General features: G+C 47.0%; 1 protein-coding gene across 1 annotated transcript; it reads right to left on the reverse strand.

Moving 5' to 3' along the window:
- Window positions 1–33: 33 nt before the first annotated feature.
- Window positions 34–26,089, reverse strand: CDC45 (cell division cycle 45). The gene is made up of 19 exons (XM_080919643.1): window positions 25,629–26,089; window positions 25,427–25,486; window positions 24,715–24,807; window positions 23,204–23,341; window positions 21,757–21,894; window positions 19,938–19,993; window positions 17,598–17,646; window positions 14,352–14,413; window positions 13,079–13,129; window positions 11,672–11,791; window positions 10,939–11,070; window positions 10,630–10,728; window positions 9,184–9,345; window positions 5,779–5,917; window positions 5,618–5,701; window positions 4,123–4,241; window positions 3,887–3,963; window positions 1,357–1,423; window positions 34–84 (listed from the first exon to the last, which is right to left on the reverse strand). Exons 1-18 carry the CDS (start codon window positions 25,677–25,679, stop codon window positions 1,359–1,361), a joined length of 1,695 nt encoding a protein of 564 aa, XP_080775769.1. The 5' UTR covers window positions 25,680–26,089; the 3' UTR covers window positions 34–84; window positions 1,357–1,358.
- Between the last annotated feature and the right edge of the window lie 112 nt (window positions 26,090–26,201).

The following is a 26,201-nucleotide window of genomic DNA, read 5'->3' on the forward strand; positions in this document are numbered from 1 at the left end:
ACATTTCAAATGTTATCTTACAGTTGAATAGCGGCCAGTTGATATAAATAAGAAAAAGGAGGTCACTTCTGGAGAAACTGAATTCTGGAAGGGAAAAAAAAAAAAAACAAAAAACAAAATGTCTCCTACAATTCATCCTTTCTCTCCAGTGCATCTAACAAACTAGGCCTTCCCATGGCGTATGGGCTGCTGCTTCTGAGTTTGGAGTAAAAGGCCACTCCAGATCCACCGAGGTACTTGCTGTCCTCCCACACTCCCTGCAAAGTCCGAATGTCTACCCGAATGAAAAGTACCCAGACCCTGCCTGGGCAGCTCCATGGCTTGTGCACAAGGCCCCTTCCCTTGCTGGCAGTCTCTTGCTTCCCCCATCATGAGGCAGCATCTTCCCCTCCCCCTCTCGGTGACACCCCTGCTCGGTAGCCAGACACACACAGCAGTGCTATTGGCAGTGCAGAAGAGAGGTCTGCTCCAGCCAGCCCCGGCACCTGCTGCTCTCCACAAGCTCAGTCACACTTGCCACCTGTGGGCAAAGGGCGCTGTTGGCTCCTTTTTGGACTAACTACTTACGTGGGCCAAGTCACTGCTGACAACCTGCAAGTCTGACCAAGGATTTCCAGGTCCAGTCTAGACGCCTTCCTTAATATGGCCCCTAGTGCCCATGCCATCCTGATTGAATGAAGTTCCTGAGACACACTGGGCCGTTTACTGGGCCAGTGAACCCCTATAGGTTAGGGTTTACCATGGACAGGGCAGCCCCAGACTGAAGAGCTCTTATATCAGAGGCTTGGAAAGGCTGAGATGGTCACACAAGCATAGGAGAAAACTACTTCCACTTTCCCATGTGGCTCCTCAAAAAGAAGGGTAATGTGGGAGAATACTGAGGCCCTCACTAGGGAAATGTTCTGGGCACAGTGGCCTGTCAGTGACACTCAGTAGGCCTCTCAGGATAGCCAAGCACTGCTGAGAGGCCACGCAGAGCCAACAGCTTGCTTTCTTATTAAAGACTGAGTGCAGAGAGCCCAGAGTGCCACTTCTGTGCACTCCAGCCTGGGGCTTGTGGCCGGAAGAGAGTCTGGTACCAGATAACCTGTATGTCACGATGCTCAGCCCCACGGTGTGGGCACCAGAGAGAAAAATCTGAGGTTATTCGGGGTGGTGGTGTCAAAGGCGCTTAATGAAATTAATTAATTAAGCTTTCTCAAAAGTGTTCATTGTGGCCTTGCTGGAATTCTGAGGGCAGACATTCCTGGGAAAAAATTTCAAGGCCTTGCTGTGATGGGAAACACAAGTGCATGCCTCTGTTGAGGGACACACAAGCAGGAGTCGGGCCCGAGGACCCGGACCACCCATACTTACCCTCAGGACAGCAGCGACACAAGAGCATCCAGGAACTTGCTTCGGTCCTCAGCTTTCAGCTCAATTACTGAAGTAATGAAAGGAAAACATGTTGTGAGCCGGGAGGAGTGAGAAACGAGGCACAGTGCATGACCTCCCCTCCTTCCACGGCATTCCACACTGCAGGCTCCGGCCAGGCCTGGGACTTTCTGCAGCGTTTGATTTCATCTCTTTCCCACTGAACTCCCCTTTAGATCTGTTGGCTACACGGTGGAGAGGCCAGAGCCTTGTCCTGCAAGGACTACCATGGCATGCGGGGGTAAACAGTGCCAGTCAGCAGGGGGAACACACAGCCCCCCTACAGACCCTGATACTGCCTGTCCCCTAATGTTGCAGATCATATCAGCCCTGCTCTGTGGTGTACCTCAGCTCAGTGTCCTCTTCTGGGGTGCAAACACAAGACTACGTGCGTTTTGACAGGTTCAGACAGGTGTGATGAAGCAAAGGTAGACACTGAAGAGAGCTTGCTTGCTTGGAGTGGGGTCCTCCATGCTGCTGGCCAGGTCCCCAGGAGCACAAAGCCTTGCCCACTAGGCTCATACTGATCACATCTACTTTCACACTTGTTACCTCTGGCTCTCAATCCTCAGAGGAAGCCTGGGAGCTTCCAGCTTAACCCCCTCCCTGTGCAACAAAGGTGGGTTGTGGTCAACCCACCCATATCACAAATAGGAAACAGGAGCTGCTGTTCATGGAAGGCCAACCCCACAATGCCATAGCTATAGCTGCCTGGCCCAAAGAAGCCTGCCTAAGACAGTGCGGGCAACCTGAGCAGACAAGTCAGTGTTGGGGAATCAGAGCATGGTAACGTAAGAAATGCCCATTCTGAGATGCAGATAAAATAACTGAGGTAGCTGGGCACAGCGGTGCCAGCAGTCGGGAGGCAGAGGCAGGCAGATCTTGCCTACAGGGTACGTTCTAGGATAGCCAGAGCCACATTAGAAAGACTTTGTCTCAAAATAAAACAACCTATGCACAACCAACCACCACCACAACAAAACAGACAAACAAAACTAAAAACAAACCAAGAGGTGTGATGTAGTAAGCTGTGCTCCCCAAGTTCCTTTGGGGAAACCCCAACCTCCAGTACCCCAGAATGACACCTTGAGTCAGGATCGTCGAACAGGTAAAATGAGGTGCTCAGGGTGTCTTACCCACAATACTGGGGCCCTTCTGAGAGATCAGGGCATAGACATCCATAGAGGGATTTCGGAAAGAAAGAAGAAACCGTGTGGCCAAAGACAGAGGCGACCAGTCATACTGACACCTTGACTCCAAGCACCAGGCATGGCATTGAGAGGAATTGGCCTGTGCAAGTTACCAAGCTACAGTACTCTGCAGCCTAGTGAGGTATTGTCAAATCTGTTTTACTGTAAAATGTGTCAGCGAGGGGCTGGAGACGGCTTAGCAGTTAAAGCACTTGTTACTCTTGCAGAGATGGTCCAGGCTTGAGTCCCAGCACCTAAAGGGTGGCTCATAACCATCTATAATCACAGTTCCAAGAGATCCAACAGACATGCACATGGTGCTGCACATACATGCGTGTAGGAAAAACATTCCTACACATAAAGTAAAATAAATAAAGCAAAAAATAAATGTGAACAAGGACAGGACAGGGCCAGGTGTTGTGGTGCAGCCCTCTAATCCCAGCACTCCACAGGCAACAGGTAGTTTTGATCCCGGTGAGTTCTCGTCTACACAGTGATATCCCATCTTAGAAATAAGATAAGGACAGCCAGAGCTATATATAGAGAGACTTCACAAAATAAAACAAACAAAAAACCAACAACAACCCCCACCACCCCAAGCCCCACTAACAACCAAACCCAAACAAACCAAAAAACCAAGACAACAAAACCAGCCAACTAAACCAACAGACAGACAGACCAGTCTGCTAGGCCAAGCTTATAACCTCTGCACGTGGGAAGCTAAGGCAAGTAAACTGTAAGAACAAGGCCGGCTTGGGCTACATGGCAAGACTGTGTCTCAAAATTTAAACAACAACAACAAAATGGTAAATCTGGCCAAGCATGAACCAAGTTGTGTGCTGCTCTGTCTGGTGAGTGATCACTGGACTAGGCTTTTTCCTTCTCTGACTCATCCAACACAGCAAGTATGACAGGCTGCAAAACCTTTCTTGCAGGGTAGACAGAGTACTAGAGCCCTAGGTAGGACCCTTCATGTTGCCAGCTTTGGGTTGCCACAGGCTGTGTTGTTTCTGAGGAAGACTGGCTTGCCGGGTGAGGCTTGGCCTCCAGAGTCACCACAGCCTGCCCTTTAGGATGGGAGATAACTTTAGGGAAGGGCGGTAAGGTGACATGCAGGCCTGTAAGAGTTTTGAGGATCCTGAGAGCAGCTTTGCCCAGGCTGTTGGGAAGGGCCAGAGAACTGCTGGCTGGGGACCTCCATCACCAGCTTGCCTCGCTCTGGGGCCAATGTTGGCCTGGAAAGTGTGAAGGCAGAAGTGTGGCCACTGGGCAGGGACACTCACCTGAGAGGTCAAAGTAGTTGTGTAGAGTTCGAGAGCTGGTGCTTTCTGCTGCTTTCTCAAACGCCCGACCAAAAAAGCTAAAGGCACAGGACAGACACGTTGGGAGACAGACCAGACAACTGACCCCCCCCCCCAACTGGCCCCTGTGACACTGAAGGGCAAAAGCCACTTAGGCTCTGCAGAGTTAGTGCCACTGTGCCTTCAGCCTTGTGTCAGGACAAGCAGAAGCTGCTCACTTCTTTCTATCCGAGCTGTCAGTCTCTGGGGGAATTCCCACTACTGTCACTGTGCCCTGCTCCATGCTCAGTGGGGCAGCCATCACCAGGGGCAGCAGCTTGCAGCGCCGATTCTTTGTCTGTGGAGACAGGGGCACTATTGGTCACAGCAGTCACCCTCAGCACCTCAGCCTCCAGGGTGGAGCGCACTGCTCAGCACCTAGAAACTCTAACAGCACTAGGCCACCCCTAAGGCCTCCGGGGATGCAGCCACCAGAGGATATGCTAGAACTCCAACTTGTTATTTTGGCTCTCAGCATCCAGTTATCTACTAGGTCAACCCTCTTAGCACCCCAAACTCCCAGGATCACCGCCTCAGGGTCTCTAGGAGCCTTGGTCTATTCTCCTTCCTCTTCTCAGTGTATGGCTCTGTTGAGACGGAGGTGCTGAGGTTTCCTCTCACTACACAGGGCTGAGGTCTGACCCAGCATGTGAAATGGGCAGTTGGTGGGTGTTAGGTCAATGTCTGGTAATTGATTAGACCTGTGAAGTGGCTGTCTTCTACAGATAAGGAAAGAGAGGTGCAGAAGTCAAAATTCTTTCTCACAACTGATAGATACATGAGGCTGAGATCTGAATGAAGCCAACAGAATTGCAAAGTTCTTGTTTGGCCTCATTCATCTTCTGACATTTTAGTCATTCCTAGCAGGTGGCAGCGGATTGGTTCCAGGAGCCCTGTGGACACTCAAATCCAAGAACGTTGTACTGCTCATACAAACACTATCACTTGTATAATTTTTATAACTGTAGAATTGCACACCCTCTCCTGGACTGCAGGCATCTCTAGGGCATCCTATTACCCAGTGCACCGCCTACATATCACTTCACCTGCATGAAGCCAGTGCAAAACAGACACAAGTTTTGTTTCTTGCAAGTTTCTCAAACCAATTCTTTTTGGTGCTGGGGATCAGAAATCCTGCCAGGGCCTCACACTGGCATCTCCAGTCTCCTTGAGACAGCTGTGGTCAGAGACTGGCAGTGTCTGAGGAGTGGAGCCCGTGGAGTCAGCACTAATTATCTTCCTGACATGAACACCACAGTTTTCCTGGGCGACTCACAGCCTGAGGAAATTTCAGCTTCCTGATTCTCTTCACAAACCTCATCCTGAAGTCACCACGAACTATCCTTCCTGCATCCCTGCCTGGGGGAAGTCCTCTAGTAGCTGGGTTAGGGCCTGTCTAAATACCAACCGTTAGACTATCCAAACCTTTGTGTATGACTAACTCCCCTTTTCCAGGTTTGCCACAGAGGAACCTGAGTGACACAACAGTGAGTGGGCCCAGAGCTTGTAGGAAACTGAAGGTTCTTAGAGGTTAGGTGAGTTCCAATATGGCCCCAGACCAGGAGTATACCCAGGGGGTGACCCTAGGCCATCTCTGACACGTGCTTGGCACTACGCCTGCCCTCTTGTACCAATGCCTTTGCCACCTCATCCCCACTCCATCCAAGTCCTCACCGAGTACACAAAGGACTTGAGCAGATGTCTGCTGAGCAGACTCAAGGATGCTGGCTTGGAGAACAGTGTGACATCTGGAGTGCCCTGGAAAGGGAACAGAGCTGATCAGATGGGGCTACTAGGGGGAGTGGCTTAGCACCGCGCTGGTAAGGAAGCCTAACCTCCATGAGTGAGCAGTAGAGAAAAGGGCCCTGGGAAGTGACGAGGTTGGTACAGAGACAGCTGGCGATGGTCTGCTGGGTGGCTTGGAGGTGCTTCTTGGCGAGCTCTAGCCCAAGGTACAGCTTGTCCAGGTTACTCCTGAAACAGGGTAGACACAGGGCTTATGTGATACTTGTTTAGTACTCTTGCTAAAAATGCCAAAGTCAAATAGATTGCTTGATTCTGGGTTCAAGAAGGGGTTTAAAAAGGACTAAAAAATCTATCTTTTCTCCCCCATGAGTTAGTTCCTCTTCACATGAAAGGATGGAACAATTTTTAAAAAGTATAAATAAAGAGATGGAGTAGGAGAGTCAAAAGACAGAAAACACACAGGTACGGTGGTGGCGCACGCCTGTGATCCCAGCATCCAGGAAAACTGTGATTGAGGCTAGCCTGGGCTACAGAACAATGTAAGAATCTAGAGATCACATAAGGAGGACCCAAGTAGGTACCTGGAGGGCTCCAACAGGGGGAAACATAAAGACTCCCCACATACACTCAACAGATGGACTTTTATTCTTCTCTGCTAAATGAGAATATGCCTCTCTGAATATTAAAAATGAAGCCTGTAGAAAAAAGTGTGTCTGGCCTTCAAGCACAGCCTCTGTGTCCAGCAAGCTATACCCAGACACCCAGGGCTCGGTCAAGATTCTATAGCTTCCTTCCTAAATACAAAACACTAGATTATCTGAGAACCGGTTATGGCTTGAAGAGGGGTGAGGGTGGGGGAGGGGAAGATCCCAAGAGAAACAGATGGTTAGAGATCAAATGAAACTTAAGATGGATCCATTATGTTGAGAGATTTGGATAACCATTAAAATTCCTATAACAAGAACAGGACACTAGGGGGAAAAGGCCAGAAACCAGAAGTGCTGACAGAAATGAAAACTCTGGAAAGAAATCATTCATTCAAATGCCAGAGGGCAAAACTCAAGAAAAGCTCCACGAAACAAATCCACGGCAAACAGAAAGCACAGCTATGAAACAGGACAGTGCAAGGTTAAGGAGCACTGGGAGAGTTAATGAAACTACAAAAGCAACGATGGAGCCAGAGCCCGGGGCCATAAACTACAGCCACTGGTCTGCAAACTCAGACACTTGGGAGGCTGGGGCAGCCGAGCAACGTTCAGATAAGTAAATTAAAGAACAAAACCAAACACAACCAAGAATGGAAAGGACCCAGAGTTTACTCAGTGCTGGCTGCTGGAGGTGGGCACGAGGAACCCAGTCAGTAGGAAGCTGCCTTGCACAGGAGCTCTAGGAATGAAACCAGAGCTCACCTGAGGGTAGACAAAGGCACTGTGCAACACAGGGCTGCAGGATGCCCACTATCTCTAAAGGTTAGCTGAGAGTGTGCTCCAGGAATACACATCTGTGCTGACAGTATGTGACAGCAGGCCTACACCAAGGTAGGAAGAAGGGGGTGACATGCGGCGGCTCAGAGTGAAGACTTAAATTCCATCCCTAGCACCCACGGAAAAAACTAGGCACAGAGGGCACATGTCTCTAACCCTGGCACTGAGGGGGTGGAGACAACAGGTCCTGGAGCTGGCTGAATTGGTGAGCTCAAGGTTCAGTGAAGAGACCCTATCTCAAAAACTAAGGTGGAGAACTTAATAAAGACCTCTGGCTCCCCATGTACACAAACATGTACACACATACAGAGATGACCTCTGGCTCCACCCCCATATATGTACACATACACACAGACTATTTGGTGAAAGAACTGGGGAGAAAACGGGCAGGAAACAGATCTGAAAAAGGAAACAACTAACTGATCCTCCAGCGGTGCTGGAGAGCTGGCTCGTTGGTTAGGGCTGCCGTCAGGGAACCTGAAAGCTCCCAGCATTTACATGGTAGCTCATGGCTGTCCATAACTCAGTTCTAGGGAAGGTGTGAATCTCTCCTGACCTTCACAGGCGCCAGGCATACACACGCTGCATTCAGACTTGCAGGAAAAACACTCACACACAAAACACAATTTAAAAAAATTTAGAAAACAAAACCAAACTGTCACTAAACCACACAACAACAAAACATGTATGTTCTAACTTGCAACTAAGGAGACACCAGTCAGTCGCATTGCTCCCATCAGCGTGGGTGCTGGGGTCAGACGATGACATGCAGGACAACTGGAAGTTGGATGCCACGACTGAGGGAGCTTTGCCTTGTCTGTGTAAGGGACAAAGGGGACCTGGTGAAGAGTGCGGAGCAGCGCAGTGGAGCTTCAAGAGTCACCCAGGAGTCACATGACTGATGGCTGCATCCTGTCTGTCTGTCTGTCTGTATTTTGTTTTTTCAAGACAAGGTCTCTCTGTGTAGCCCTGGCTGTCCTGGAGCTCACTGTAGACCAGCTGGCCTCAAACTCAGAAATCTACCTGTCTCTGCCTCCAGAGTGCTAGGATTAAAGGCGTGTGCCATCACTGCCCAGCCTAGAACTATACCTTAAAACTAAATATTGATGAGCGAGGATGGGAAAGAGGAAGGGAGGAGAGAGACTGAGAGAACTGAGAAAACCCAGAAAGCAGGATTCTACATTTTTTTGACCTTACACAAAAATCAACAGAAAAAGCAGTTCTACTGAGTTAGAAAACTAATCTGAACTAGCCTTTTTGTAAAACCTATGGAATTAAATTCATAATGTCTATATAAATAGAGTATTGTAGTCTGGACATGGGGACACACACCTTTAATCCCAGAACTTGGGGGACGAAGACAAGTGAATGTCTGTGACGTTGAGGCCAACCTGGTTTACCTACATAACCAGTTCAGGGCTAACCAGGACTATAGTGGGACCCTCAAAACATGCAAGTAAGCAAACTAAACGTATAAACCAAAGAAACAAAAAGAAGTCAACAAATTACAAAATGAGCAGATCACCTTTGACTTGCAAGTATACCAGAAAGTCACAACCTTAAAACATCACCACTGGGAATGTCCCACTTCATGATTAAAACACAGAAGAATTGAAGAATTGGAAGAAAAAACAAGAGTGAACGACAATGTCTTAAGAGACTGAGAAGGCAGAAGGAGAAAAAAGACAATCACAAAGGAATGCAAAGAACTCCTGGGGATGGTGGCACACATATATCACCAGTCCTAGCCCTGGGGAGGCTCGGGAAATGGAGCATAAATTTATTTGAGACCAGACAGGGCTCCAGGAACCTTATTTAAAAAAAAAAAAAAAAAAAAAAAAAAAAAAAAGACACTGGAGTTGGGCCAGCAGCTTAGGACTAGCTTGCTCAGTGGTAGGAATCCCAACCTTACAGTTCCCATAGGACAGACACTCATAAAATTTGTAATTGGTTTCCATACAGGGTAAGGCTGAGGCCGCAGCATGGATATGGATAATGCATACCCATTACCTGGAGAGGCTATCAAGAGCCTGGATGAAGTGATCTGTCCCTGAGCCATCCTTCTCGGGATTCTCCATTAGAGACATGGTGGCAAAGACGACATCGCTGGCCAAGAATTTATGCTTGAACCCAAACTGAATGCTGAAAGTCTGTACACGAATATCCTTCATCCTGTCCAGGAAGGAAGTGATGAACTTGTCACTCTCAACGTGTACACAAGCTTGTATGCTCAGACTAGACTGAAAGATATCGTCAATTATTCAGGTCCCCAAGAGTGCTCAATGTGACTGTCACTTAGAGGATGGGATAGGCCCAAACACCCACATGGCTGGTTCAGCAATGAATACAACATAGCCATAGGCCTAAGTTATGGGCAAGGTTCTCATTTATGTCCTAACAGGCACTGGGCTTCAGTGTCGCCTGAAAACCTGGTAGGATAGAGTATGCCTGCCCCGTCCTGGTGCCTTATTTCTCATTCCACATCACAGTCCCAGGATTTAAACACCCTAAACATGCCAGATGTGGTGGCATATACCTTTAATCCCAGGTCTCAGGAAGCAGAGGCAGGTGGACTTTCTGTGAGTTCAAGTCTGGCCAGCCTGGTCTACAAGGTCTACACAATGAGTTCTACCATGCACTTTAGTTTATCTCTTTATATTTTCATGAACTTACTATGTGAATGTGTGTCTATGTGAACATTTGTCCAAAGAGGCCAGAATAGGGCACAGGACACCTGGAGATGGAGTTTCAAGTAATTATGAGCCACTGGACATGTAGCTGGGGTCTGTCCTCTAGAAGGGCAGTATGTACTTTTCTTCTTAAATTAATTTATTTTTGTTTTATGTGTATTGGTGCTTTGCCTGCATGTACATTTGTGTAACAGTCAGATCTAGAACTGGAGTCACAGATAGGTGTGAGCTGCCATGTAGGTTCTTGGAATTGAGACTGGGTCCTCAAGAAGAGCATTCAATGCTCTTAACTGCTGAGCCATCTTTCTAGCCTAAGAATGTGCATTTTTTTCTCCTAGTTTTTCAAGACAGGGTTTTCTCTGTGTCCTGGAACTCACTCTGTAGCCCAGGCTAGCCTTGAACTCACAAAGATCCATCTGCCTTTGCTTCCCAAGTGCTGGGATTAAAGGCATACGCCATCACCGCCCAACAAGAAAGTGCATTTGTAATCCAAAGAGAACTGGAAATTTCATTAATTAGGCTTGAGTCAATCCCAGCACTCTGTGCTCCTTGGAGCCAGCTCTTATTTCTGCATCAGTGCAGGTAGATGGTTAAAGTGGAAGCCGTTTCTAAAAAGTGTCATCCATTTGGACACGGTGGATTACATCTTCAGTTCCCAGCAGAGGCCAACCTGGGCTATAGACTCAAATCCCAGGATGTCCAGGATTACATAGAAACCCTGTCTCAAAAAAAGGAAAAGGAAAACATAATCCAGAAAAGCATTTACCCAAATTTATTTGCAGACTCTTCAATCATTTCTCGAAGATTCTCCTTCAAGGCAACATCCATGGACTGGAATTTCTGTTTCACCTGCTTCAGGGGAAGCCTGGAGGGAGCAAGCCGTATGAATGAGGCACTGACAGCAAGGAAGAGGCCTGCCATGGGAGTCCTGCGCACGCCCACCAGGGATGTCTGGACAGGTGCACTAGACCACAGGCTAGGACATGGAGGAGGGACTGTACTTTACATCCAAGTCAGTCACAACAGAGTGGGTGCTTTGGGCCAGCAGGGTGGAGACAGGGTAGGAGGCACTTACCCCATGTCTGCAAGGAACTCCTGGAGTCGCTTCTGCCCATGCACAGACCAGAGCTTGAACCTGGCTGCAGTGTAGCTGGTGTTGTACAGGCTTTCATGGAGGGACCAGTGCTGGTACAGTACCAGGCAGAGGCTGGGTCCAAGGTCAAGGAACATATGTGGTACCCACTGCCTACTACCTACCCTGGTACCTACAACCTTGATTGGTATGAACCCACCCAGAATTTTTAGTGGACAGTCCTGTTTGGAGGATTCTGTTTTGTTGGGACCTGCTTGGGGACAGCAGACCTCAGAGTTCTCTGACTCCTGCAGGGAGTATCTGAAGTTAAACCATTTTCTCCCTTTGACAGACCATGAGAAGCAGAGTAGGCAGCTCAGGATGCTATCTTGGTCTGTTGCCCCGGTCTGCTAGCCCAGCCTTACCCTCCCCATCCCCAAAGCCCTTCTTTCTTCCCTTCTTGAACCTGCCCTTCACCACATACGGCCCCTTGAGTCCATGATCCCGTCTCAGGCATCTCTCTAGGACCAAGGGGTGCAGTCCACTTTGCTTCAGCTCTCAGGCTCCCATATGGCTCAGACATCATCTGTGGCCAGCAAACAGACCATAATCACACTGTTCATAGGAGGACATGGACGGCTGTTATCATAGTGATGGAGCAGAGAGCACGTGCTGAGCAACATGCTAACAGCAATGAGTACTGACTAAACCCCAAGGCACTGAGCTGCAGAGATACTCGTACTCAAAGGAGATCCGGGTGCAGTCCACAGAGAGCATGTTCTCCTCTGCCTCATTTCGGTGGTTATGCCGGGACACATGTCGCTGCAGGATGCCAACATCAGTCACATACTTCATTCTGGAAGAAAGTATGGTAGGCTGAACCAGCTCTCTCCCCAGTTGTTCCTGAATGAGGTCTGAGGAAGCTTGTTTAGGTAAAACCAGCCTTCTAAAGAGTGACAATAGACAGAGCTGGGCAGGGTGCGCTCTGGGCAGGCTATGCTCCATCTTTAGGTACTGAGAGTCCTTGAGAGCAGAGCTGTTGAGGCTGGCCAGGCATCCAGCCCACACCGTCAATTTGACCCTGCAACAATGTTCCACATAGGAAGTCCAGACTAGCACACATTGCCAGCAAGTGCAGATGGGTAAGTAGGCCCTACTCCAGGTCCCAATGAGCCACCAACTGGGATGGTGACAAAAGGGTCTCACATGAGGCCAAGAGCGGGATATGCTCCCCATGCTACATTTACATGTACTGCCACTTCTATATTCTATGTCACCTACATGCCTGCCCTATGCCATTTTATTTTTAAATACATTTTTTTTGTAGAATCATGTCTGTGGAAGGTGTCAGAACCCCTGCAGCTGGAGTTGTAGGAGGTTGTAAGCCTCTCAACACTGAGCTGAGCTAGAACTGAACGAGTCCTCCAGGAGCTCTTGCTCCTGAACTGTCTCACCCACACCCCATCTATACTCAACAGAGAAGAGACTGGGGCACAGCAAGGCTAGAGGCTGGCTCACTGTGGCAACCCAGGCAACAGAACTCTGACCACCCAGAAGGCCTAATACATAGTATGTGCTTCTGCGGACCGCACAAGGACTGAGATGAAGAGCGTAAGGTGGATCTCCTGAAGAGGAGCAGAGCCTTAGGCCTGGTCTCTTCATTCTCTTCCTACTTAATAACCACAAGAGGCTGAACTGTGTCCCAGGGGAGACAAAGAGAGACTACATTGCCTGTTCCCAGTTTATAGCGTCCACAGAAGGGGACCAAACTCTCCTATTTACCAACCCTCTTATAATCTCCCGTTTTTGTGATCAAAATTATCCTCCTTGACAGGACCCCTAGGCCTTCATCTTCCCTACAAGCATCCATGTCTTCCCCCTAACCTCCAACGTGCATGGGCTACATCTTACTACTCCCCTCTAGGCCACAGAACCAAGTCAAACCAAGCCCTTCCTACTGCTGTGGGCTCCACCCAGTGCACTTCTCAGGCTGTAAGCTTAAGGCAGAGCATGGTGCTAAGGCCAAGGGCCCAGGCAAGAAAAGCCACCCCCCTCCTCCTCACTGAGACCGCTTCCCACGTCCTTGTGCAGACTTGGCGACTGTCACATGCAGAGCTGCTCTCGAATGGAGGCCATTACTTACTGAGTGACCTTGTCATGCACCCACTGGTCTGTTAGTCCTACAATGGCCCACCTGGAAGGAAAGCAGAAGATGATGGGGTCAAGCTACAAGCTGCCTTGACTTGACAGGCATGTGCCACGGAGCCAAGTGATTCTATGGACAATCCAAGAGTGTCCTGTTATCGTCGCCCCAAACTCACTGTGCCCTGCCACCAATTTGTGAGTAATTATCTTGGGCTTTTCTACTGTGATTTTGAAATGTTGATATTTTGAAATTGTGCCTTCCATCTTAAAGGAAAAAAAGTGTGTGTGGGGGGGAGGGTCTTGGGGAAGATTTTCCTTGAGATACTGGAAGAGACACAAGGTTAGTCTTTCAGTTCTAGGGCAAAGCTTGGGGAGACATAAACCACACTTGGGTCAGAGAGAAGCCACCAATGTAAACAAATAATCTCAACTTAGACAAGAAGGCATAAGGGAATCCATCAGTGAAAAAGTATCCTATCAAAGGTACAATGCACACACCCAGTACCAGTACTAACCAACCCGGCTGGGAGCAGCTGCTTGGCAAATGGCCAAGTAACAGCATATAGTATAGGAATAAGAGCTGAGAGTGGGCGGGGGACAAACGATCAGCATCTTTATAGCTGGAATGGCAGGGCACCCTAGGGTTTAGAGGTAGCCCTGCAATGTACAAACCTGTCCTGATTCTCTGCAGACCAATGTAACTATCGCTATGCTGATCAGACCTGCAGGGCCTTGGTATACTGCTTGAAGAGAAAGCAAGGGGCCAAGGAGGCAGAGCCAGGCCAGAATTACAAGCTGCTCATCTATAAAGACTAGATCCTGTTTCAAAATTATTCAAATTGACAGTGACTGGGAGGCTCACTGTTCTGTGTGCTCAAGGCCCTGGTTACAGTCTGACAGAAACTGCAGAAAGGGACAATTCTGAGTTGGACTGTATCCATGCCAGAGCCGTAAGAATGCCTACCAAGGGCTGTCTCGCTCAAACCTGCACTTACTGTACTTGCTGGGCATAATGCTGAGTAAGCACCAAGGCGCAGAGACAGGAGCTGCCCTGGAGCTCCACTGCCCTCAGTGAAGGCGTATGACTCCCCATCCCCAGCATCACACTTAACCCTTGGAAGACTAGGCTTATAAATCATCCCAGAGAGGAGCTGCACCTAACGTTCCTCATGGAATCACTGGACTGCCCATGTGACATTGACCTTAGCTGGTGGTAGAACTCCTAACATAGTTTAGCAGGATTTCCAGATATATGTGTACGCGCTACATACCATAGCATGTCATTCAGGTCCTTGGACATCATCCAAGCCAGGTCAAACATCACCATGGCTGACTGCAAGAAAAACAGAAAATCCTGAAGCCAAATGCAGCTGAGCTCACAGAAGGGGCCATACAGTGGGGACAGCTCCAAGCCAAGGAGCCCAGTGAAGCCCTGCAGATTGGGGTATTCAGGCTACTTTTCAGCATGTGAGAAAAACATCCCTATCAGAGTAAGGGAAAGATGACAGAGTAATTTTCCTGACCCCAAACACCAGTCTCTATCTAATGTCATTTGTATCTTTGTGTTTAATCATGTGGAAAGGAAGAATGGAAACAAAGTGCCACCCAGTGGGAAGCCCAGGCATAGCACTGTGCAGGGACCGCTGTACATCTCAGAGGTGTTGCTCAAGGCGATAATGAAAACAGCCAGGAGGCCCTGCTGTCTGACTGTCTATCTACTCCGTATTCACATTCTTCCTACATGAAAGCAGCCTCAGATACATCCATAGGGAAGCCAGATGAGGAGAGCGGGAGGGGCTTCTGGACTTCTAGTGAAGGTCTTTCCAACAGGCCTGTTCAAGGACAGAAGAGGCAGGCAACCTGAATGGAGGGTCTGAGTTTGGTGAGAATGTGAAGACAGTAGATGTCTGAGCAGCAGACTTAGCATGAGATGGTTTTCTCCAGGGAGAAACACTCCAAGGGATCTGGAGAAAGCCAGACATCATTCCCGAGAGCGCATTAGTTCCCTCCCTCCCCACGCAAGGGTCGAGTAGAGAGCCAAAGGGTGGTGAACCTTGAATCAGAAGTGAGACAGAGGAAATACAATACCAAGAGTCCAAAATCTAAAAGGCTAAGTGTGAAAACTACAGTGTTTTTACTGAAACAAATTGGATTTGAACTGAGCATACATCACTTTTGCACTGTCATAAAGTAAACAATCACATCAAATTAACATGTTAAGAACTGTGTATCTTCTATGGCCACTAAAAGCCCTAAATTCTGGTCAATGCTAACTGACCCTAACAACAGGCTTTCAATAATCAGATGTGCTACTGTAATCCCATAGTTTAACCTTCTTGCAGAGATTGGAGAGTGCCTCATGCAGCCCTGGGTGGCCTGGAACTCAATAGGTAGACCAGTCAGTCAGGCCTTGAACTCAGAGACCTTCCTGCTTCCGCTTCCCCAGTGCTGGGATTAAAGGTGTGTGCCATTGTGCTGGCTAGTTTTTTGTCAACTTGACAGAGCTGAAGGCGTGAGAGGAGGAAACCTCATTTGAGAAAATGCTTCCGTAAGATTAGGTTGTAAGCAAGCCTCTGTGGCATTTTCTTAGTTAATGACTGAGGGGGAGGGATGCCCACTGTGGGTGGTACCACCTCTGGTCTAGTAGTCCTGGGCTCTATGAGAAAGCAGACTGAGCAAACCAAGAGGAGGAAGCAGCATTTCTCCAGTTCTCAGCATCAGCCCCAGCCCCAGCCTACAGGTTCCTGCCCTGTCCTGAGCTTTTACCCTGATTTCAGTGGAAGCTGAAATAAATCCTTTCCTCTCCAAGTTGCTTTGGTCATGGTGTTCATCACAGCATTAGAAATCCCAACCAAAAGCCAGACTAATCAGTGTTTTTAAAGACTTGTTTCATTTTACGTGAGTGCTTAGCCTGAATGTGTATGTGTATAATGTGTATGTGCCTGGTACCCAGAGGTCAGGGGAAGGGGGCAGATACTCTGGCCTGTATCCATGGATGGCCATGAGCTGGCATGTAGGTGCTGGGAACCAAATCTGGTTCTCTGAAAGGCTCTTACCTGCCAGGCCACCCTCACAGCCTCCTTACTCTGTATTTTTGACGATGAACAGAAGGACAGCTGCCCCAACAATTGACTCTGAAAGGAGTACAGCTGCCTCGACCTATGATGGGTAGACCTAACACTGCGGAAACAAGGCAAGATAAGCAGCATTCAATCCGCTTAGCTGCACAGTACACTGTGGAGCTCATTTGGTTTCTCTGGAACTCCTGGCTGTCTCTGAGTCAGGATCTCTCTGCTTAGCCCTGGCTGTCAGGGAACTCACTCCATAGAACAGGCTGGCCTCAGACTCAGAGATCCTCCACCTCTGCCTTCCAGGTCCTGGGACTAAAGTTGTGTGCCACCATGCTTGGCTTTACTTTATGAAATAAAGGTTAACTTGATTCTAGAATTAAAATTAGCAAGTGCTGTGGAATGGCTAGACGGTAAGCACTTTCCTAGTACATCTGAGTCCTAGGTTTGATCCCCAGTGCTACAAAAACTGAAAGACAAAAGGCAAGCGTTGTGGTAAAAAAAAAAAGAGGGTAGCCTTTTATCCTGTCTAGCGCCAGCACCATTGAGGCCACATGGCACTGTGAGGTATCAGTACCTCAGCGGCTGCCCTCTCCCAGCTGTCTCCCTGCCAGCAAGGGACTCTGATTCTCCACAGCCCAGTAAAATCAAAGTTCCAGAAACTTGTAATTTAGCAAATGGATTTATATGTTAAATTCTCAGTCCACAATACATCCGTACAATAAGCTTCCAACCATTTGACAAAGATGTAAGCCACCCACCTATATAAGACAAATTGGCCCATAGAAACCCTTAGATTTAATCACATATCTATCGCCAATTAAGACCACCTGGGTTTAGAACCCTTCCCCTCCAGCTCCATCTTGATTCCCCTTTCTTTTTCTTCTCTCCCACCTTACCAAAACTTTGTCCTCGCCCACTCCCTACCGTCCAATCATGTATCGCCTTGACCTAACTAATGCTAGCCCTCACCTGCATACAGACATCAACCTCTGGGCAAGAAGTTGTTTGTTTATTTGTTAAAACAAGGGGGGAAGGATTTATTTTAGATTACAATTTCAGTCACCACAAAGGCATGGCAAAGAACAGCTTATGTCAAGATGTCCAGGAAGCAGAAAGAGTCCCGTTTCCATCTTAAATCTATTTCTGCGGGTACAACAGTGTATGAATACATGGTCAGCCATTTAGGAGGAGGCAGGAAGATCGCTAAGTCAGGAGTGTAGCGTTAGGCAGGGCTGTGTAAAAAGTCATCTCAGAAAACTGATTTCTACTGAGCGTGGATCACTTCTGTACCATACAGTAAGAAACAAAAACCATGAGGCACAGAGCACACTGGGAACATCCATCCTACTCAAGTTTTCAGAGGCTGCCCCACCCGCCAAAGGCAACTGTCACGGGCAAGCATCAGGTTTTTCTGTCTCTTACCGTGTCAGATGTGTTCATACTTACCGATGTCCCATAATATTCATACTGCTCATAGTCGAAGAGGATGTCTTTCCTGTGACAACACAGAGTATATTTGACTGAGAGCAGCAGGACAGGAAGGCAAACTTTTCCAAAAAGGCTAAAACTTTAGTTTCAAAAAGAAAGAAGCAGATAAAGTCATGATTGCAGTTGTTTATTCCCTTGCTGACTCTTCAGCAGAATCCACACGTACACCTTAGGCAGGCCTGGTCTCAGGCTTGATTCTGAGAAATTACCTCAAACCATTGAAAAAGAATAAAGAAGATACACTACTGTATATGCCCAGTTATTAACTATAGATGTATTTGCAATGGTAAAGTACTAGAAATAACCTACAGTTTAAAGAACAGAGAAAGGGCTTGATAATGTACTATACACCGGAAATCCCAGTAGTCAGGAGACTGAGACAGGACATTTGAATAGCTGGAGGTCAGCCTGGGCTTGCAGAGTAAGGTAAGGTCTATAAACTAACCACCGAATGAACAAAAAGGTTGAGGAGATGGCCAGGCTGATAAGGAATACTTCCTATGCAAGTATGACTAAGTTTGGATCCCCAGTGTCCACATAAAAAGCTAGACACTGTGTGTACTGGGGTTAGGGAGGGCACAGAGCTCATGGCCCAGCCAGTCTAGTGAAACTCAAGTGAGAGACCTTGCCTCCAAAGAATAGAGTGGAGAGTAATCGAGAGAAACACTCAGGCTACCCACATGTACACACTCGCACTGCAACCAAAGAAATTAAAACATCCTTTAAAAAGAAAGGATTTAGCCCAGAGGGTTGTATTCATATATGGAAACATCACATTAGATCCCACTAATAAGTACAATTAATATGTTAATTAAAGACTGAAACAAAGGAAGCAAACAAATAGTGTTTCTGTTTTTTTTAATTTTAATTAAATTTTTAATTAAAAAATTAAAGCACATTTCATTTATATTATTTTCATGAGTGTGAATGTGTACCTGTGAGTACCTAAGGAGTTATAAGTGCTTGTGAGCTACTACATGGATGCTGAGAATCAAACCCCAGTCCTCTGCAGAGCACCAAGTACCCTTAACCACAGAGCCATCTCTCTAGCCCCTTCTTTTGGTTTCTGAGTTAGGTAGGGTATGACTAGGTGGCCTTAGATAGCCTGGAATTTGACAGAGAACCACCTTCCTCTGCCCTTCAAGGGCTGTGATTAAAGGGGTATGCTGCCACACCTGGCTTTAAACACTAAGGAGTTTTTAAAAGACTGTTCAGAAGTATAAAAATCTGGGACCTGAGGGTGGGCTCAGGTAGTAGACTGCTAGCTCAGGACCGTATAAATTGGGCGTGGCAACACACACCTATAATCTCCTACAATCCCAGAAGCCGGAGGACCAAAAATTCAAGGTCATCCTTGGCTACAGAGCAAGTTTGAGGCCAGACTGGGCTATATGAGACCCTTATCTCAAAAGCCAACAAACAAAAACGAAAAATGAGTTCAGAAGTACAAAAATGATTATAGCCAGAAACAGTGGCACACACCTGTACTCCCAGCACTTGGGATGCCGCAGGAGTATCGTAAGTAAAGGTGTGTCTGGGATATACAGTGAGACTGTGCACCAACTCTTCTTAAGTAGAAAAATGCAAAATTAGATGTGTAATTTGGTAATGTGAAATATACACAAATATAAGTAATTCAGAGAGAAACTCAGAATATTTCAGAGACTAACTCAGGAAAGAAACTTAAGCTCAGAGCTGCTTGGTTTCAATGATCTGTCCTTACACTTCTAGAAATGGCCTGAGATTGTCTTGATAGGTGTGGTCTTCTTTCTCATGGTGGGTAAATCCTTCAGCTGGACCACAAAGGATGACAGCTAAGGTCGTTACCAAGCAGCTCCTACTGTGCCCAGTTTCAAACACATAGCTACCCATGTATTTCAAGCAAGAACCACTCTAGCATCTTCCTTCCAAAGTACCTCATTTGTTTTACACATGCAAAAACAGGAATTATGGATAACTTAGTTTCTGTTCATATTTCTTTCCATGAAAAGTTTCAAATAACTACCAGGTGTCTGTTATTTTATTTTTAAAAAGATTATAAATGAAAGTATCCACATTTGAAAAACAAATCTGGTAAAGGCCTCTTCCTAACAGAAGAGTCTGAATTGGGGAGACTATTGGGCCTTTCCTGTAATTCTAGGAAGCCAAAGACACACATGGAGTGATTCAAGGCAATAGCAACACAGGCTCTCCAAGACTCCTAACTAAGGGAATGCAGCATTCAGAAAGGGCTAGAGGTACGAGGCTAATGGACAAAGTCTGGGCTCCTGTACCACAGAGCCACTTCATCAGACTCACCTCCGGGCCTCCCACTCCCTGCGCTGCCTCCTCTTTCTGGTTCGCTCCACTATCTCCTGAAACAGTGACAAAAGAAAAATGTGGTAGTTTAGTGAGAATGGCCTCCATATGCTCATATGTTTGAACACTTGGTTCCCAGTTGATGGAACTGTTTGGGAAGGATTAAGAGGTGTTGCCTTGTAGGAGGAGGTGTGTCACTGGGAGAGGGCTTTGATTTTCAAAAGCTCACTCCATTCCCAGTGTGCTGTCTGCCTCCTACTTAGAGGTAGGTAAGCTCTTTGCTACTGTTCCAGTACCATGCCTGCCTGATGCCCTTTGTGCTCCTTGCCATGAGCTCTAAATTAAATGTCTTCTTTTATAAGTTGTCTTTGTCATGGTGTTTTGTCACAATAGAAAGAATCTAAGACAAAAAGATTAAGCCCGACAAAGAGCTGGTTTGGAAGAAGCCCCCTAGGTACAGACCCCTGAGGGAAAATATAGGCTTTGTCCATGATCCAAGTACAGTCTTGTACCTGGGAAGCTAAATAGCTGAGACAGGGGAAGACCGGTTCATTTGGCCCCCAGAACTTGGCAGACACCATTCAAATACAGAAGAGCATAGGTTTTCCTGGCATGTGCTCCACAGTACACACAGCATCTGACCACTTTGCCTGTCCAGCATCCAGAGTCCATGTCTGCCACCAGGACAACAAAAGAGTTGTGCTTCTTCCTCTCAAGTGTGCCAGCGAAGATTCTAACTTCTTAGGCATGGGGGCTGTAGTGAATCTGCAGTCTATGACCACAAGACTTTCTTCAAAAAGAAGGTGCTAAGATATCCCAGTGTCTTCCGGATATATGTAAACTCTTACATACTATAGAAACTAAGTAAGACTGCGAATGGCGGGAGTAAAGGCTCAACAGTTTGAGATCTATACATAGCCTGCTTTCCTCTCTTGGCGCACCCAGACTTGAAATCCAAGAAGCTGCCAATCTGGGTACACCAACAAAAGAACACAGTCCCCAACAAAAGCTGCCCTATCAGACTGGCCAGACTACACAGTGAGACCCTGTCTCGAAACAAACAAACAAACAAACAAGTCAAACCCAAAACTCCATAGAGAGCTAAAGGAAGCCCATCAGAATAGACTCAATCTTGTGAGCACTAAAGCAAATTTAAAAAGTGGCAATAACAGATAAGAACAAAACACAGACACTAGAGAAACAGCCACCATTCACCTGTAGCTGGCGGAAGCCCATGTTGGGCAGATTGCTCTGTTGATCAATTTCAGATAGAACAAAAACAAAACAAACCTTCCCTAGAGTGTTTACATAGGACTGGCCAAGGAAGGGATCAGATACACATGGTACCTTTCTGTGAACTACAATGGGCAATATCTTGGGGAAAGTGGATATTTAATGTTTCTCCATGGTGGGTTTGTCCCTGCCTGCTCCCACTACCACAGGGTTTCTCTGTGTAGCCCTGTTTGTCCTGGAATTCAATCTGTAGACCAAACTAGCCTTGAACTCAGAGATCTGCCTGCCTCTGCCTCCAGGGTGCTGAGATTAAAGGCGCGCCACCAGGTGGGGTTTTTTTTTTGAACAGTTGCTAGTTATTCCTACATTGAGCTAAACTGACCTAAATTTCATTTCCTTTGCCAGGATCCTCCTGTATAGATAAGATACAGCTCAAATAACTCCAGAGGCCACAAAGCCAGGGGGTAAAGCCAGAGTCTGTTCTCACAGACTAACGCCTCTATTTCCCACTGCTTGGTATGCACAAGCACACACACACCTATCCTAACTTTGCTTCCTCCAGAATACCCACCCGACCCGCACTCACTTCTTCTAAGCGTGCACGTTTCTCTGAAGGCTCTGACACATCACCATCGCTTTCTGAAAGATCTTCATCTTCATCTCTAAAGATGTCATCGTAGGCAGGAACTTCAAGGTCATCCTCTTGTTTAATAAGCAACTTGATCTGTTATTTAAAAAAAAAAAAAAAATCCAGCTCCTCTTCTCTCCTTGCTAGAAAACTATTCATCATGCTGCTTCCGTACTCTTACCTGTTCTTAATCAGCTGCTCCCAAGTTTTCTGTACACGCAAAAGCAGAGCTCTGGCTGCTCAGTAGCATTCAGTAAGCTCTACAGCTGTCCCACATGGCATTATTAAATTATAAAACTAACTTTGCAAAGCAGTTACCATCTTCTTTAAGTCTGGGCAAAATTTCTTTTTAAATTTCTTAATTTTTATTTTATGGGCATTGGTGTTTTGCCTGTGTGAGGATGTAAGATCCCATGGAATCGGAGTTATAGACAGTTGGAAGCTGCCATGTGGGTACTAGGAATTGAACCCAGGTCCACTGAGCCATCTCTCTGCACCTCCAACATTTCTTTCTTATGTTATACATTAAAGTCTCACCAGTTGGCTTCTGGTAGGTATGAATGTGTTGTTATGGTTAGATATTTTATATGGTTTACCCCCAAACAGTCTACCTCACCTGAAGCTTGCTGCCTGTGTAGGGTATTGAGGGGGTAGAGACATTAAGAAGTGTTGTCTGGCAAGTGTTTGGTCAGCCAGGGCTCTCCCCTTATGGATGGAAAAACAGCATCACTCAGAAGCCTCTAAGAAACTCTTAGAGGCTGTTTCCAAGTGCAGCATGATTATAAAACTTCATCGGCTTGCTCTGATGGTCCTGTCTCACCATGGAAGAAATTTCCTCACTGTCCTATGCACTTCCTCTACTGGGGTCCCACCAGGCAGAGCAGATGTTTGTGTTATGTTCTTCCCTATCCAGGACAGTAAACTAAAGATAACTTTTATCTATAAAGGTACCCAGTCTCTGGTACTTTCTTATAGAGACCCAAAATGGTTCGAGAAAGATGTGAACCCCTAAGCCAATACAATTTCTGTCTCTAATAGCAATTCCCGACTGATTTCTTTTGAAGAAGTTCTTTCTATGAGGATCTGAGTCTGAAGCTTTGCGGAAAGAATCACAGAATGCTTAGACAGCTGGTCTGTGCTACATTTTGTATTTGCTACCTTGAGGTTCAGAATAAGTATAGTAGAGCCATCTTAGACGAGTTAGTAGAGGATCTTAGAAGAGTCCTGATCCTCCACCTTCCAAATGATGCACATTGCCCATGAGCTGGATAAAACGAGCTTCTTTTACTGAAGATGCCCCTAGCTGCAGAAGTGGCAAGCAGACTTTGCAAAGATCCGTGCAATGCTGTCACAGCATAAAAGGTACAGACTGACTAAAGGGAGAACACACATAAGGGCTGGGTACCTGAGTGTCATTATACACATTCACCACGTTCACTGGCCTGTGGGTATCACACACAAAGAATATACTGTCTTTATCAGGCTGAAGGATATCCAACAGGTCCACGTTAGCTCCACAGTTTATGAGGATGAAATAGGAGAACTGGAAAGAAGGAGGAAACACTGTAAAGGAGACACCGCACCAAGGCCCCTCCTCCCACAGCACTGCCAGTCCGTGTTCCTCTGCTGAGCGCATTATGGCAAGGCTCAGGAGGAATGCTAAGTGGCTTGGAAACCGTCCCCAGCTGGCTCAGTTATGGCCTTTCCGTGATGAAATTGTAAAACAGGCTCTGGGGCTCTTCTTGCTTCCTGAAAAGCACTCTGAGGCTCCATAAACTCAAGACTTGCGCACAGACAGCTAGTGAAGAACAGGAGTAAGACTTCAAACACATCCAAAGTCTCGCTGAATACTGCTCAACTCTACTGTCCTCTGCAGCTTCCCACACCAACAGCAGTAAATCCGGGGCAGCCTCGCCTGTGGCTTCTTAAATATTAAGTCCTTTATCAAACTATCACTATAGCAAAAACCTTTTCTTAGTAACACCAGATCACCTGCCTATGGGCTCACACCTGCAATACAACACTCTAAAGGCCAAGGAAGGAGAACTGATTGTCCATGAGTTTAGGGTCAGCCTGAGCTAGCAAATAAGATCTTGTCTCACAATACTGGAGGAACTTTAAATTATAGATAAATCTCTTCCAAGTCATCCCAAAGGCGCTGTGACATGCACTAATTCCCTGTAGGGTCTTCAATATCCCATTTCTCATCTGGACCCAGGCAGAAGAAAGGAGTCTTGGTTCTAGCATTTAATCCCAAAGTGAAAAAATGCGTTTGATAACTGTAATGCCATTTCTAGAGAGAACATAAAGCAGTGCTGTATCCTAACAAAATAAATGAGGTTAGAACCGAACCCCCAACCAAAGAGCAAGCGCCTGAGCTGGACCTAGCAACATGCCCCTCCCCCTGCGCACATATGTAGCAGATGTGCACCTTGGCCTTCATGCAGATCCCCCAACAACTGGAGTCGGGGCTGTCCAAGAATTTGTTGCCTGTGTGTGGATTCCATTCCTTTAAGTGGGCTGCCTTGTCTGACCTCAGTGGGAGAGGATGTGGTAGGGTAGGGTTTTCTCAGAGAAGGGGGTATGATAGGGGAAAGAGTGCAGGGCCTGGGAGGAGGGGGCCTGATATGAGAAACAACATAAATAAGTAATTAAACAAATAAACAGAAACAAGTAGGTGCTGTCCACACCTACAATTTTATCTGTGAGACAGGATCTTGTTGTAGCCCAGGCTGGCCTCAGACTTGCCTCAAATTGGTGATTCCTTGGCAAATGTTGATTCCGCCCATAACTTAAAGCATAATGCAACTGACATCCCAAAAACACACGCATCCTACTTCAGAACTAGCTAACTGCTAAATATTAAGAAGCTGCAACTGAACAGAGCATCTTGATTATTTTAAAATTAGTTCATACTTGCTCTTTATGTTCAAGAAATGCAGTTTCAAGTTCTTGCCACCCAGAAACTGGAACCAGCGTATACTGTATGTGGTCGCACTGAAACAGGGCCTGGAGAGAGAGCACAAGGTCAGAAACCCTCATTTCAGATAACTAGCCTGGAGTCACCAGAAGCTGATAAACGAGTTGAGTTGAAAGACAACGATCTATGTGATATGCTGTGTGGTAAAAGATCAGTAAGAAAAGCTAGGTGGCAAGGCTGTGAGCGAGCGTCCAATCTGAATCTGTATAATTCGCCAAAGTAAAAACATTAAAGGAAAGAAACTAATTTTAATTCAGGGGTTCTGAAAAATTTCTGACCCCAGCTCATTGTAAAAACCACACTACGGTCAAAGCCCAAACTAATAATGTTCTCCAATAAACTAGGGATTCCTGTATTCCCAGCATTCACCACTTCCAGCTGTCACGCCCTCTCTCAAATTCCATCTTTGAGAGGCCATTTACAAGTTTAAAGATTTCAGAAGTGGAACCATTTTCACGCGGGTTATTGTAAAAATCACTACTCGCCGTTAGCACTATACTTCTCTAGTCCCATACAGGTCAGAGGATCCTTTGGGTTCCTCACCTTCTGTCTGCTCCCTGTGGTCCCTCCCCTTCGGCGCCCCACCTCCTGCTGGGGCCAACCCTGTTCTCGCTCCTGTCCTATCTTTCCAAGGAGTTTAAAGTTTACCTGAAGGATCTTGCAAGCACACAAGGCATCCACGTCCGAGGCCACAAAGAGAAGGACCCTCTGTAGAAGCAAACGCGGGCAGTTGAGCACAGAGACGCCGAACTCTGTGGCAACACCCTGACCTCCCGACCCATCCACAGACACTCGCTCTCATCCCTCCCCTCAGATAAGGTTTGGATCAGGATCCTGGAATGGGAGTCACCTGGTTGTGGACCAGCTCGTAGAACTCCTTGCGGAAATCGGTCACGAACATAGCCACAGCAGCCTGATACCTAGGGTTGGTGCTGAGACACCCACAGCACTGGAGGTCCTCAAGACTCCCGCCAAATCACAGCTCTTCCGATTGGTTCGCGCCTGCAGCCAATAGTTCTTAGTCTTTCCTCCTTTCTGATTGGGTCTTACTGGACATAGCCAACAATGCTCTGCGATTCGCAGCTGGATACGATCCTCCCGCCCCCCAAAAAGAAGCATCATCTTTACTCAGGCTGCGAACTTTGTTGCTCCTGTCGACGCTAACTTCAAGTTACCCAAAGCCTCCTACGCTTGGCGGACATCTTTACTTCGGGAAGGAATGTCTACTATCTGACCCTGGAACACTCAGAAAAAAATATACTCTTAGACATAAAGTAAATTCAGTTACACATTGTTTGAAGGCGGCAACTACGTTTTCAATGCTCTGTTCATCGAATTAGAGTGACCTATAGGTTACTTCCGCCCAAATCCATGATGGCGGGGCCAACGCCGGAGGCTCTAACTGCATTCTGGGTATTGTAGT

The sequence above is a fragment of the Micromys minutus genome (assembly GCF_963924665.1).
Source record: "Micromys minutus genome assembly, chromosome: 7".
Classification (NCBI taxonomy): Eukaryota; Metazoa; Chordata; class Mammalia; order Rodentia; family Muridae; genus Micromys; species Micromys minutus.

Excerpts from the sequence above, each read along its gene's own strand:
- CDC45 (XM_080919643.1), bottom strand. The coding sequence starts at position 25,679 with ATGTTCGTGACCGATTTCCGCAAGGAGTTCTACGAGCTGGTCCACAAC. Across the intron at positions 11,792-13,078 it reads GTGCATGACAAGGTCACTCA|AATGAAGTATGTGACTGATG; the intron begins GTAAGTAATGGC and ends ACTTTCTTCCAG. Across the intron at positions 1,424-3,886 it reads CAACTACTTTGACCTCTCAG|TAATTGAGCTGAAAGCTGAG; the intron begins GTGAGTGTCCCT and ends TCATTACTTCAG.